Source organism: Syngnathoides biaculeatus, chromosome 11 (assembly GCF_019802595.1).
Source record: "Syngnathoides biaculeatus isolate LvHL_M chromosome 11, ASM1980259v1, whole genome shotgun sequence".
NCBI classification, from domain to species: Eukaryota; Metazoa; Chordata; class Actinopteri; order Syngnathiformes; family Syngnathidae; genus Syngnathoides; species Syngnathoides biaculeatus.
In genome coordinates this window covers 13,448,257-13,463,518 of record NC_084650.1, presented here as the reverse complement: position 1 = coordinate 13,463,518, position 15,262 = coordinate 13,448,257, and the positions used below count along the sequence as shown (strand labels likewise).

Genomic DNA, 15,262 nt, shown 5'->3' with positions numbered 1-15,262 from the left:
AGAACAAAGCACATGTTGCGACAAAAGAGAAAGAGGATTCCGAGGTGGTGGCCCTCAACACCGGACGGTATCGTAATCTCGGGATTGGATTTGTGTGCGGGGTTTACGTGCACATGTGATCGTTTAAAAGCGACCCTCGCGCTAATCCCTGCCGCGCTCTCATCCACCTGCAGACCGCACCTGAAACGAGAGAGGGATTAGATACTTCTGCGCCGGGGGAGACAATACAGACGCTTCATCAGGTAATAATTTGCATGACGATCATTTTATACAATTACGCTGATGTCATGAGGGGGCTTATGATTCAGAGGTTTGGGTTTGGCGATAATATCTTGTCACTTAAAATTCTGCACGTAATTTTGATGGTAAATCAGCATGGAATTATTTTCAGTACATTAATGTGGAGAGGACCAAAAAATTGATATTGATCTTGTTTGCTCCGCAGTCATGGTGGACGCCGCCATCGCCGAGCAGTTCCTGGACGCCAACCCGCAGTTTGCCAAGCAGTACTACGACATCAACTTCCGGCCCAAGGTGGTGCGCGACCTGCTGGACAACGGCCGCGCCACGGCGGTGGACGTGAGCCGCTACCACCGGTTGACCACGGTGGAGGAGAGCGAGATCCTCTTCGACCTGGTGCGAGACATCCAGGACAACCTGCACATGGAGAAGTCGCTCTTCAACCTCATGCGGCACCTCAGCTTCATGATGAGGGCCGACCGCATGAGCCTCTTCATGTACCGACAGAGGAACGGCGTCGCCGAACTAGCCACCAGGTCGACCCTCCGACGTTGTCGCTGTTGAGTGTATCAAAATTTTTGTTTGTTGTTGCCGTCGTAGCCAGGCAATCGCATTGTTCAGTCGACCTCAAGTTCCAGGAAGGAAGCCGCTTCCTCCGGGAGTTTCCTCAGGTCCATTACGGTCAGTGTGTTCAGAGCCGCTGCGCAGTTGAAGTTATGCTGCGTGTCGCGAGGGCCCCGTCCGGATTTCTGGCAGAGGTTGACCATAGTATTGTCGACACAATCATTGAGCATTGAGATCTCGTGGCCCGCGGAAGATCGATTTCGGTTTCGTCCACCTCGGGGGTAGGGTAGCCACCGAGGATGACTACCGCTTTGTAGCCGGCCACCGCGTCTTCAACCGTCGTTAGATGGAGCCTACGTAGGCTTGTTCGTCGAACACCGTGTCGGTGGGGACGTCTTCGTCGAGGTCTTGACGGTGTTTACGTCAGCGCGGTTGTTAGCAGATACTGCCAGGCATGGAGTTTGTTGTGTTGCTTCACCGGTAGGATTTTGGTCTCACAAGGCAGTGCCGAGACGCTCAACGTGGCGTCCAAACGCTGTTTGTGGCCGGACTGTGGATTGCAAAAACATCCACACGATAATCTCATTTTTCCAGCGCAGCTCCGTCCGTGCATTTAATCTAGCAACTCCAACACAGACAGACTTTAACGGACAAAAGTGAAAGAAAAAAAAAAACCCCAGATCTGGAACAAAATGCAACGATCGCCCCTTGTTGTCGCCTAATACTACCAACCAGGGAACTACTTATTCTTGGGTTGCAATCACGTGATAATCGCCGCCATTTCTACAGAGAAGCTAGGCGTCGCAGACGACATCACCGCGGCAACGTCCGCAGACCCACGTGTAAGCGGCGAGCGGCGGATGTTTTCTGCCTACTTGAATTCACTCGATGATGTCGCCAAAGCTAGATATGTACAAAAGATCAAATTCTGTGAAGATATTGATCCGTATACTCTCCAGGACGACGTACGTTCAAAGGATCTGGAAGACTTCCCTGAAGTAGAATATCCAGACACTAGAACTACGCATGCTTACCGCTTACGAAATGAGCAGACCAGACTTTCAAATAACCATTCGAGCTTCGTTCAGATCTGCACGTCGTATATTCGCAAGCCACTTTTGTCACCGTTTTTTTTTTTTTTCTTCCGATAACTCCATCGTATCTTCTCCTTCATGCAATCTAATCTTTGGAACACGGAAAAATCGCTTCTGAGCCTCCCGTGTCTCCGTTTCCGCGATTTCCACATCCGTTAGACGTAACGAAAATCTGGCACGATGACAATGGACAGCTGACTGCTTGTCTGCAACAACGGCGGTCAAGTAGCCGAATGAACTAGCGTGACGTCACGTGCAACCCAGCCATAACCTTAACTCTGGAAGGCTCAGTCGGCTGGATCAGTCACATCGCTGGTTCTGATGTTAGCGGACTGTACCATCTGAAAGTGACAGTGATGCCTCTTTTACTCACTAATTCTTTCTCGCTACCACGCGCTAGCCGCGTAGCTCACTCATTCGCTAACTCACTTCTTGCTAATAACTTTCAAAATAACTCCCAAACTCTCACTCATTAATTCGCACAGTAACTCTCTCACCCAACAAATAAATCACAAACTTTCTAAATCAGCCAATCCTGTATATCCACCCGGATCGATTCCCGGATGGTAAGAATGCCAATATGTTAAATCTGGCGGTACTGATGAGGTGTCACCGCTCGGACCTTGCAGGTTGTTCAACGTGCATAAGGACTCCGTGTTCGACGACTGCCTGGTGCAGCCCGACAGCGAGATCGTTTACCCGCTGGACTTGGGCATCGTGGGCCACGTGGCCTCCACCAAGAAGATGCTCAACGTGCCTGACGTGACGCAGGTACAAACTCGATGCACCTTCAAATTTATTATAAACATCATATAAATATGAGCATTACTATTTCTGTAAAGACAGAATTTGGACCTTGGATATCTCTTTGCGGATGTATTTTACATACAACTTATTGAAACTAACTATTCACGACTGTTGGCTAGTTTCATCCAGCCATTTTCTTAGCCGCTTATCCTCACGAGAGTTGCGGGGAGTGCTGGAGCCTATCCCAGCTGTCAACGGGCATGAGGCAGGGTACACCCTGAACCGGTCCCCAGCCAATCCCAGGGCACATTGAGACAAACAGCCGCACTCACAATCACACCTAGGGGCAATTTAGAGTCCCCATTAAATGCATGTTTTTGGGAGGTGGGAGGAAACTGGAAAACATGTCGGGGACCAGGATTTGAAACCCAGTCCTCAGAACTGTGAGGCTAACGCTCTAACCAGTCGTTCCACTGTGCTGCCCTATAACATACCTTGTTGACCTATTGACAATTATGCACCGTTCAGACGATATCGCGTCGTGTGAGCAAATTCCTGACCTTTATTAAGCCAAGGCACATATCTTCCATCCATCCATCTTCTCAACCGCTTATCCTCACAAAGGTCACAGGGAGTGCTGAAGGCTATCCCAGCTGTCAACAGGGAGGAGGCGGGGGGACACCCTGAACTGGTTGCCAAACAATCGCAGGGCACATCGAGACAAACACCCGCACTCACAATCACACCTTGGGCAATTTAGAGTGTCCAATTAATGTTGCATGTTTTTGGGATGTGGGAGGAAACCGGAGTGCCCAGAGAAAACCCACACAGGCACGGGGAGAACATGGAAACTCCACACAGGCGGGGCCGGGATCGAACCCGGGACCTCAGAACTGTGAGGCCAACGCTTTACCAGCTGATCCACCGTGCTAGTTTCATATGCATTACAAATAAAACACATTTGTTCTACACATTACAGATTAATCGCACACTTCTTACACATTCCTTACAGTTATTAAAATGTAATTACACATTCATTAGCATTGTTATGGATTTATTTCCAACAATTTTGATAACTAAAACGCAGCAGCGCCGCCCGAGCCCACCCTCACAATAATCTTCTTATCCTGTATCGGTGAAGGAATGTAACTGATCCGCGGTGTGTGGTTGCAATCCCACAAAACTACCATTCTATAACCTCCAGTGTTAATAATAATCTCTCAATTTGACATGGAAGTTTTTTTTTTTCCTCTTGCTGCTGTGCAGAAAAGCGACCACTTGGTGGCGACATAATTCTCCGATTTCCTTTCCAGCGCGGCCTCCGCAGCAGCACTTTAATTCCTTTGGCATTCGGAAGTGTTGGGTCACTTTCATCCCCACATGAAGCAGCAACCCTCGTCTTGAGTCACGGGCTCGCCACGACTAAAAGTGGGGCAATTTCAAAGCTTCTGGTGGCAGCTCGCGTTTCCTCCTAATTGGCCCGCTTTGTGATGCTAATGCGAGCGAGCGCGGCCGCCTTTCAAGCGGGATGCTGCCGGGGTCGGTTCCCATTGAAGATGGAGATTATTTCGCTGGGATTGTGTTCTTCCGCTCCTCTTTTAACCCCCCCCCCCTCTTCTTCTTATCGTGTCTCTTTTAACCTTCACGTTCGGCACGCTAGTCACGCCGAGACTTTGTAATATTCATGCGCGTGTTGGTGCGCGGGTGGGGGGGGGGGGGCCGTTTCCAAGATGAAGGCGGTTAATCTGTCCCGAATTAGAGCGATCCCAGATTACAGACGGAGGTCACACAGGCCTGCGGCGGAGGCCTCTCCACTGACTCAGCAGCAGCAGGGGCGGCGCCGAACGCCCTTTGCGGCCATTTTAGAACACTTTCTGGTTCCCGCAGAAATCAAAAAAAAAAAAAAAAAAAGCCACCTACGATTTGTCGGATTAAAATTGGATTTAGAATGCAAGTTATGATGTTGTTCTGAGCAATATCATCGTGAAATTATCTGGATGCGTCGTTTACGATTTGCAAATATTAATCACGACACAATTTACAATTGTCTTTATTTTAAATAGTTAAATAGGAAGCGGCGGCACGGTGGATCAGGTAGTAGGGCGTCGGGCTCACAGTTCTGAGGATGCGGGTTCGATCCCGCCCCCGCCTGTGTGGAGTTTGCATGTTCTCCCCCCGTGCCTGCGTGGGTTTCCTCCGGGTGGGCACTCCGGTTTCCTCCCACATCCCCAAAACACGCAAGATTAATTGGACACTCTAAAAATGGCCTCTAGGTGTGATTGTCTCCATGTTCCCTGTGATTGGATGGCGACCAGTTCAGGGTGGCCCCCGGCTCCTGCACGTCGACAGCTGGGATAGGCTCCAGCACTCCCCGCGGCCCTCGTGAGGATAAGCGGCTAAGAAAATGAACGAACGGATGGATGGATGGATAAATAGAAAGCATGAGAGCAAATCATGAGGCAGCAGTCCTGCAGTACATGTTTGACCTACTTTATATTCAAATATTTATTTATTAGCTGACAAATGCAAATACATTTTTACTAGAGAAAAGTGAATTCTACTGAGGGGAAAAAGCAAGTCCTTATTGATTAATTTAACTTTGTTATTGATTTGAAAACGAAAAAAGATAATCCTAACAAGTGTGGGAGTTTGACAACAGAATCTCGCCGATGGTGTCACCCGAGAATCTGTCAAGTCTGAAAGTTTTTCGTCTTTCTTGCCACTTAATGAGGTCTCCTAGTGGCCCGAGGACCGCGCCAATTCAAGGATTCAACGACCTTTAATATACCAACGCAGAGTTATACAAACCTGATACCCAATTTTGCAGATTAGTCCAGCGGGTCTCAAAACTTGGGAAATATAAATTCAATAAAAAAATAAAATGAGATATTTAAAAAGATGAAAACAGTGCTTGCAATTGTGAATGTATGCAAAGGATGCAGAGAAAATACAAATGGCAAGGCACTTGAATTGCACATAATATTTAAATGATATTTCCATTGTCCTCTGTACTTGAAGAGAATAAAGTGTTCATTGTGTAGGGATGAATAGGGATCAGGAGTCTCATGTCCGGACTACAGAGCGTTGTTCAAGTTTAATAGTCTAACAGCTTCCTGCAGAAAAACTGTTCCTCAGCCCGGTGGTCCTGCATTGGATGCTCTGTAGCCTCCTGCCCGAGGGGACCGAATGGTAGAGAGGTTACGTGAGATGCGCTGGGTCTTTGATGATCCAGTCCTGGTCCTTAGGGTTTTGGCTTGAAATGTTTAAATATTCGTCCTCCTCCTGTGATATTTTAGAGTCCTCACTTCAGCAACTTCGTGGACGAGCTGACCGATTACACCACCAGGAATGTGCTGGCCGTGCCCGTCATGAACGGCAAGGACATGGTGGCCGTCATGATGGCTGTCAACAAGATGGACGATGCGCCACACTTCACTGCAGAGGATGAAGAGGTAGACGTTGACGACGCATAAAAATATACTTGCGTGATACGAATGAGGCGTCAAGTAGTACACGTTTTCCCAAATATGATCTGGCGTAAAATAATAATCAATAAATGTGAATCATTTCCCAATGCACTATTTAATTGTAAGAAACATGACATACTGATTTTAGAATTCAACTCCAAAGTGCCAGTATTGATTATTTCACCTACTCGTAGTCTTTCTTATTTCCTTCCTAGATTATTGTTCCATATTTGATCAAGAATCCAGTTGGTTTTGAATACTTTGTGGCACCTGGAACAAGGCGGTCTGTACGGTGTCTTAAAAACTACATTAATATTAAAGGTGGAAGTACACATTCTATCCCTTCCATACTAGTCTTCCGGGGCAGTTTTTCAATACTCTATCCGTCCAGCATCTAAGAAACATCCTGATTTTGACCAAAAAAATGGTCCAATACTGGTGTTTGCAAAGAGATTCTTTATAGTTCTTGAAGGACATCTCGCCCAAGATAGATAGACGGATAAAAATTAAAATAAATCTGGTCCTCTGGTGCTGCCTTAATGGTTCAAGTCCTATCTCAGTGACATTCTTTTCTTGAAATTATTAACATTCTCAGACGAGATGGCAGCGACTTGTGGCGTTCCCCATGGGTCAATCCCGTGACCCCTATTGTTTATCTCACATGCTTCCACCAGGCCATCTAATATGCACCTCTAATTTGTCTTGTGACAACTAGTCCGATGACTCCCATATCTACAGTATGTCCCATTGACGGAAAGTGAACATGGGGTCTGTAGATTCACTTAACAGATTGTGTGGATGCACACATCTCAACTTCAAATTAAAATGACATTTAAGTCATTGTAATAAATGTGTAAATTACAAAAATCCATACAAAGCGGCCAGATCCCTTCCAGTATTGCAGTGTGAACCAGTTTCTGTTCTGTAGTAATCACATTTTGAACGCAAAGATTCCAAACTTTAGAGGAAGATATTTATTTTTGTTGCTAATATGACTTACTGCAACACAAAAACGTTTTGTCAATAATTAAAAGGAATATTGATATTCTCACAGACCCTCAACAAGTACTTGAACTTCGCCAACCTAGTTCTGAGGGTTTTCCACCTGAGCTACCTGCACAACTGCGAAACCAGGAGAGGGCAGGTGAGTGTTTTTCGCTATCTTCTCACAGTTTCAGCGATGGTTTTGTGGACTGGTGCAACTCAGGAAGAGACTTTGTGACCCTGAGCGGTCGTTGCAATAAAAGAAGGGGAAAAAAATGAACACAAAGTTGCAGCACTGATTGATGCGACTCAAGAGTCCAAACAATGTTGGACATTACACGCTTAAGACAAAAAAAAAAAAAAAAAATATTGCACTTCTATTACAATTCGTCACACATTACTACATACTTATTACATCTTTATTGCACAATTATTACACATAAGCATAGCTTTGTCAACAATTTATTACAAATTAACACTAGGTTTCAAATGTATTACATCTATTAATCTAACTTGCATTTATTGCATGCCATTTACATTTTATTGTACATTATTACACATGTATTGCTAGTTACTACATTATTACATGCATATGATACATTTGTTTACGATACACTTGTTACACAACTTGCTCTTTCCTCATTACGGGACAGTGAATGAGACTGTAGAGTTGGCTAGCTGCTAACTTGCTAACGTGCTTGTCAGTCTAGAACCTCACGTTTGAATGAGCTTATTGAAAATATTTTTAATATGTTCCAGCTAGCAATATTGAACTTCTGTTGAACATTCATGATACTGCACAAGAATAATATTTTTACGTGTTTTGCGCGGAGGTGCTGCTGTGGTCGGCCAGCAAGGTGTTCGAGGAGCTGACGGACATTGAGAGGCAGTTTCACAAGGCCTTGTACACGGTCCGAGCCTTCCTCAACTGCGACCGCTACTCCGTGGGCTTGTTGGACATGACCAAAACAAAAGTGACCGGCATGACGCGAGCGACAAAGGCTTCCATAAATGTGTAAAAAAAAAAAAAAAAAAAAAAATGTAATCCGTTTTGATATTTGGTCTGTAGGAGTTCTTCGACCTGTGGCCCATCCTGATGGGAGAAGCCCCCCCGTACAGCGGACCGAAAACACCCGATGGCCGAGTGGGTGACAACAACGGTCGGTCCTTGGAGGAAAACGGAAGGACGCTCACTCGCCATATTTGTTTCTTTCCAGGAGATTATCTTCTACAAAATTATCGACTACATACTACACGGCAAAGAGGACATCAAAGTCATCCCGTCAGTCACAAATATAAATCGGACCCGTTGATGACTTGCGATTATTACATGGTAAGTTGTTGTTGATGTGCAGGAATCCTCCAGCGGACCACTGGGCTCTGGTCAGCGGCTTGCCGACATATGTGGCGGAAAATGGACTGGTCAGAATTTATCAATCTTTTCCTTTCATATTTGAATTTTGGTCACTTTTTATTGTTGGATACACGACTGGGTAAGATTGCAAAGACATCAAAAGCACATCTCTCTTCATACTGATAATATTCTCTTGGACTGTAGGCTAATAACTCTTATTACACCTTCGCCAAACACTTAATTTATGAATGCATTACAATTCGTTTACATTTTTGTTGCCCATTACATCACAGATATATGACACCCACATTATATCTTTATTACTAATTAATTACATCTTTTTTTTTTTTTTTTGCCGACTACAAACATGCTTATTCCAGGTTTAAATGAGCAACAATAATAACTTTTTCCACGTTTCCGACAGATTTGCAACATAATGAATGCCGGCGAGGATGAATTCTTCAATTTCCAGGTGAGGGGCTCGCTTTCATTCCAAGGCGCACGCCATTAGCTACACTCGCACGATCCAACGCGATCTATCGCGGGGGCCGACGTGAATTTATGGCGGCGCTTTTCCGTCAGGGCTCCCTCAGAACTGAAAGTTGTTCCATTGTGTGCGGGCGTACGTAACGTTGTGGCACCGGCGTGATTGTGTGCGCGTGACGCGGTCATAAAGGGAATAAATGATCTCCTTAAGTTTCCCTACCGACTTTCCAGCAGGTTGCGCGGCTCCTCTCATCTTTCCTCCCATTACGGCCACTTTGCGGTGGGGGGGTGCGCTCACCCTAACGACCAAAATTCATCATTTTTACTCCTTCGTTTGAGATCTCATCACCAGGTTGAGAGGATGCGCTCGCTCACTGCCAAGTTGACTGACGGAGTTGAGCTTTTTCAACCACATTTTTTTGACTGCACGTGAATTTACATTAGAATCACTTCTTTGACAAAATGAAATTTGTCCCAGAGGGAATTCCGGAAATAATTTGCTGAAGTGTTGTCATCGTAACTAGCTAACTTGTGTATATTAAAGCGATGCTCACCCCGTCGTCTGGTTGTCGCCGGCAGCCATATTGTGCCGAGCGGCCAGAACAAGATGAGCCGGGGGGGGGGGGTGGGGGTGGGGTTTGAGGTCAGTGTCGTAGTATGCCTTTGGCGTTTATGTTCACTTAGCTGAGTTTGAGCAAGATTCATGTTTTTCTGTGGCATTCGCAGCATATTTCACACAAATGTAGATGTTTTTTTACACATCTATGACACATGGATCACACGTACAACATTCACTCATCGCATTAGACATTTTTACATGTTCGCACACATCGCAGAGTTTATTACATACTTAATACAGATTTATTATGCATGCATTCACGGCGTATTTTACACAAATGTAGATGTTTTTTTACACATGACAAGTATTACATGTGCAATATTCACTCATCGCATTAGACACTTGTACATGTTTGCACATTTATTGCACAGTTTATTACATACTTAATACAGATTTATTAAGCATGCATTCACGGTAAACTTTACACCAATGTAGATTTTTTTTACACATCTATGATATGTATTACACGTACAGTATTCACTCATTGCATTAGACACTTGTACATATTCACACATTTATTGCACAGTTCATTACATATTTAATACAGATTTATTATGCATGCATTCACGGTAAATTTTACACAAATGTAGATTTATTTTTTTTATTTATTTTTACACATCTATGACACAAGTATTACATGTACAATATTCACTCATTATAGTAGACACTTTTACATGTTCGCACGTTTATTGCACAGTTTATTACATACTTAATACAGATTTATTATGCATGCATTCACAGTAACTTTTACACAAATGTAGATTTTTTTTTACAGATCTCTGACACATGTATTTCACATACAATATTCACTCCATTGCATTAGACACTTGCATGTTCGCACATTTATTGCACAGTTTATTACATACGTAATACAGATTTATTATGCATGTATTACACTTCCACATTAAATACACACTTTTGATGTATTTTCTATACACATGTTAAATGGTACAGGCTTGTTATTTATTCAGTACACAGTTTTGTAAATGTTATACATTGGACTTTACACCATATTAATCGGGCTGAGATTCTTTAAACTCGCTGATCGGTGATCAATCCCAAAAATTCTGATCTTGTAAAGCCACTTTTTGCATGCTTATTACACGCTTATCGGGCACTCTGTTCGATTTGGTTCTTCTACGTCTGCATGTACATACGTGTCACTTCCTTTCCACAGAAAGAACCTCTGGACAACTCGGGCTGGTCGGTCCGCAATGTTTTGTCCATGCCCATCGTCAACAAGAAAGAGGAGATTGTGGGCGTGGCCACCTTCTATAACAGGAAGGACGGGAAACCCTTTGATGAAATGGATGAAACGCTGATGGAGGTGGAGTATGTTTTTGTGCGTGTGCGTTTGTGACTCGCAGGTTTCCAAATAGCCCGTCGTGCCAGTCCATTATTTATCAGCGTGGAGGCTTTTCTGTCTCCACTTTTGTTCACAAGCTCGAGTGCTCGCACTTGAGCATCAGTCCGGTTGTCGTTATTTTGAAACAAACACACAAAACCAAAGAGATTTTTTTTCCCATTAAGTACTGTACATTATATTTGGACAATTCCTCACAGGAAGGGATTTAGAATTTTGTTTTACGTCAGGTGTTGTGAAAGGAGCAGAAAGTCTTGAAAAGTTCTCCGATAGGTAGATGTCTATTTATTTAGTTTTTAACATTGAAATTAATTATTTCAAATAGGATTAAGTAAAATTATATTTATGGGTGCTCTATTAGTTACTTTGCATTTCTTATTGCACTTCTAGTATTCTATTTATTTTATTAGAAAAATAATACTGTTGAAAGGGGGGAAATTTCATCTTTGCTCTGCCTGTAGCTACATTTTTAAAATCTAAGTGCATTTATTTTTTTTCCTGTCTGCGCTCTACCAGTTTGTTCTTATCTATTATTATTATTATTATCGATTAATTTATTTTATTTTATTTTGAATAACAACAACGATTTATTTCACTCAGTGCTCTAGAACTCAGAACTTATTAGTTTGTTCTACATTATATATTTTTGAATTTATTTAACAATTAATAATATCTATCCTTTTTTTTTTTTTTTTAATAGATGTAAACTTTTAAAAACATTATCTGTTAGCCGCCCGGCGTGTCCACTGTCAGGTGACGTTTACCCACCCCCGCCCCACCCTTTTCGTTGCAGTCGCTGACTCAGTTCCTGGGCTGGTCGGTCCTCAACCCGGACACCTATGACAAGATGAACAAGCTGGAGAACCGCAAGGACATCTTCCAGGACATGGTGCTCTACCACGTCAAATGTCGTAAGGACGAGATCCAGAACATCCTGGTCAGTGAAAGCCTCGCCGCCGAGGTTGTGCGGCGTCATTAAAGTCCCTCGTGTAGTATGCACGACTACAGCATTGCATACATTATCTTAGTGTTGTAAGATTTGTATTCTTACATTGTGTAATACTTCAAACACCCATAGGGGTACAAAAAAGAAATAAATCAATGTATTACTTTGCATTGCTGCATAATGATGTTTGTTCCCCTCCAATCCTGTAGATGGCAGAAGTGTGTGATACAAAATAGATGCCAACTGTCACTTTTTTTTTTTTTTTTTTATCTACGGTCACTGATCAAAAAAAAAAAACATAAACATCGAGCGGTATGTCGATTGGTTGAAGCCAGTTGGCCGCCATTTTAGTACTGCCAAAACGTGTGGAGGACGTGCTTTACAGGTTGGATTATAGCCGGGGTTTTCTCGAAGTTTGCCATGTAGAATTGAAACTGGTCGTGTGAGCTTGACATTCTTTCATTTCTGGTCACATGAAAGATTTTTTATTCGACTTTTTAAGCCGAAAAAGGCAAAGTGCAAAGGAAAAAAATAGAACACCGTGACTAGCAAGTAACCTGGCATATTACCTAGGGCCCGATTTCTGCGACATGTTAACTTTTCCCAAAATATGCAATAGTCATAACATAGCAAAAAAACAAGCATTTTTTTGTCATAAGAACATTCAATTTTAAGTCAATCAGTTTGATATATTTTTGGAAACATGAGAAAACACATGCTAAATGCATTGTTCATTTGTTGTCTCTGCGACGTCCCATTTCAGACAGAAAATTTCAACTTGTTTCCTCGCATTTGAAAATCAAATTCAATTTGCAGAGTTCTGTATTATGAAATTCATCAAAAATTTCACAGAAAATGTGTTTTGTGGTCGTCGGCCTATAAAGGTGAAGCAAGAGAGTGAACAGTCAACCATAAACAAAACTTTTTGGATTAAGCTCATCTGGAAAAAAAAAAAAAAAACTTAACAAACTTTAAGAGTGTCAAAGTAAATCTTTCTAACTTACCTGTGGAATGTTTTCTCACAGCCAGGAAACTGGCGATTAGCGCAGTTAATCGCTGTCGCTGCACAGGTCGGCGTGCTTGTTTTGGGAGTATCAAGATGGCGGATGGCGACTTCAGTTTTGCTGGCCAATGAGCTATCCAGTCTTTTTTCTTTTTTTTTAGATCAGTGTGTACGGTACATCTGCTTGACCCAGTGCAGATTTGAGTTCCTTTTGGCAATTAACGGGTCTTTCAATGCTAAACTGGAATTAGCCACTTTTGCTTAGCAATCCGAAATTTGGTATTCATGTCGATCGTTGGCTGACGCACAAAAATGTTGCAAGAAGTCACGCGCAAAACACATGCCATTTTGGTTGGTAGAGACCAATGAGGTTCATTAGCCGTTTTAGCCTCAATTGCCTCACTTGTTCACAACAAAAAAAGTTTTACGTATCAATATGTAAGCTACGATATCGCAGTTCCTGATTGGTGCTTTCTCTGCGTCATCAGAACACGCGCGAGCGATGGGGGAAGGAACCAGACGAGTGTGAAGAGGACGAGTTGGAGGAGATCCTGGTAAACGGCAACAACTGTCGCACGTAAACGCAACATACAACTGACCTTTTATTTTTCCGACACGATTCGCCGGAACGATGCGGTTTTTCGCCCCCTCCCCAGTCGGAAGTTCTCCCCAACGCCAAGAAAGCGGAGATCCTGGAGTTTCACTTCTGCGACTTCGAGCACAGCGAGTTGGACCTGGTCAAGTGCGGCGTCAGAATGTACTACGAACTCAAAGTGGTGGACAAGTTCCACATCCCCAGAGAGGTGACCGTCGCTTTTGTTGCCTTATACCTATGACCTTCATTTTGGCCACAAACTGGAAAATCGGCAATTTGCTGCCAAGCAGATTTTAATTTAAGGAGATTAAAATCCAACTTCACGATTAACATTGAAAATCCAATTGCTATAAACCACATCAAGCCACATAAAAAAAAAGTTTTCTTTTCATAAATGTCATCAAACTCCCCTGTGAACGGATTTTTGTTTATTTCATGACTTGCCTCCCTGTTGAAAGCCATAAAACAGACGCGGTTGCAGAGTTTTATTTAGAAAGACCAAGCGAGCCCTCATTGGCCCCGACGCAGGAACTTAATTAATGATGAAGCATCGCCGGTCGCCTGCTGAGTGTCCTCCTGGGGATAAAAAAAAAAAAAAAAAAAAGAACTCACTGCAAAGCTATTTTTAACGCTTATTTGGACAAACGGAGGACGAATGGATGTGTGTGTGCAGGTGTTGGTGAGATTCATGTACTCGCTCAGCAAAGGCTACAGGAAGATCACCTACCACAACTGGAGACACGGATTCAACGTCGGACAGACCATGTTCACGCTGCTCATGGTCTCTCACACACACACACACAAACATCACGTGTAGACCCGCAAAAAAAGTCTCAAGACAGGAAGTCTGCCATTTTGGTTCAAATCGGTCATTTCGGAGCCATTTGGCCATTTGAGAGCATTCGCAAAAGCCAGCATCGCTGAGAAACGCAACATTTGCGTTAGCATGTCTGTAACGAATGGACTCACCAAAAAAAGTCTCAAGCAGCTACATCTTGGAACAAACCGGGCATTTTGTAGCCCTTTTGGCTATTTAAGTGAAACATTTTTTTTTTTAATTCACCCTTAAAGCCACTTAGGTTTGGCAACAGGAAATTTGGTAGGCATGTCTGTCATAAGTAGACCCACAAAAAAAGTCTCAAGACAGGAAGTCTGCCATTTTTTGTTCAAATCGGTCATTTTGGAGGCATTTGGCCATTTGAGAGCATTCGCAAAAGCCAGCATCCCCGAGAAACACGACATTAGCGTTAGCATGTCTGTAATGAGTGGACCCACAAAAAAGTCTCAAGCACCTAGGTCAGGGAACAAACCGGGCGTTTTGTAGCCATTTTGGCTATTTAAGTGAAACTTTTTTTTTTTAAATTCACCCTTAAAGCCACTTAGGTTTGGCAACGGGAAATTTGGTAGGCATGTCTATCATAAGTAGACCCACAAAAAAAGTCTCAAGACAGGAAGTCTGCCATTTTTGTTCAAATCGGTCATTTTGGAGGCATTTGGCCATTTGAGAGCATTCGCAAAAGCCAGCATCCCCGAGAAACACGACATTAGCGTTAGCATGTCTGTAATGAGTGGACCCACAAAAAAGTCTCAAGCACCTAGGTCAGGGAACAAACCGGGCGTTTTGTAGCCATTTTGGCTATTTAAGTGAAAATTGTAAAAAAAAATTCTGCCTTGAAGCCACTTAGGTTGAGCTGTGGGAAATTTGGTAGGCATGTCTATCATAAGTAGACCCACAAAAAAAGTCTATTTTGGTTCAAATCGGTCATTTCGGAGCCATTTGGCCATTTGAGAGCATTCGCA

The 15,262-nt window shown here is 43.3% G+C and overlaps 1 protein-coding gene across 6 annotated transcripts in view; it reads left to right on the top strand.

The window, feature by feature from the left end:
* pde6a (phosphodiesterase 6A, cGMP-specific, rod, alpha) overlaps positions 1-15,262 on the top strand; it is a 34,912-nt gene that overhangs the window by 11,944 nt on the left and 7,706 nt on the right. For 5 of the 6 annotated variants that reach the window (XM_061834689.1, XM_061834690.1, XM_061834688.1 and 2 more), the window contains 15 exons: positions 174-242; positions 446-776; positions 2,528-2,669; positions 5,942-6,097; positions 7,167-7,256; positions 7,930-8,070; positions 8,166-8,240; positions 8,314-8,378; positions 8,452-8,518; positions 8,875-8,922; positions 10,733-10,882; positions 11,712-11,855; positions 13,356-13,421; positions 13,524-13,670; positions 14,136-14,243. In XM_061834689.1, coding sequence (XP_061690673.1) covers positions 448-776; positions 2,528-2,669; positions 5,942-6,097; positions 7,167-7,256; positions 7,930-8,070; positions 8,166-8,240; positions 8,314-8,378; positions 8,452-8,518; positions 8,875-8,922; positions 10,733-10,882; positions 11,712-11,855; positions 13,356-13,421; positions 13,524-13,670; positions 14,136-14,243 — 1,728 coding nt within the window. In that variant the 5' untranslated portion in view covers positions 174-242; positions 446-447. Of the gene's footprint in view, positions 1-173; positions 243-445; positions 777-2,527; positions 2,670-3,990; positions 4,074-5,941; positions 6,098-7,166; positions 7,257-7,929; positions 8,071-8,165; positions 8,241-8,313; positions 8,379-8,451; positions 8,519-8,874; positions 8,923-10,732; positions 10,883-11,711; positions 11,856-13,355; positions 13,422-13,523; positions 13,671-14,135; positions 14,244-15,262 lie in introns of those variants that run through there. The other variant, XM_061834694.1, reaches the window with a different exon arrangement.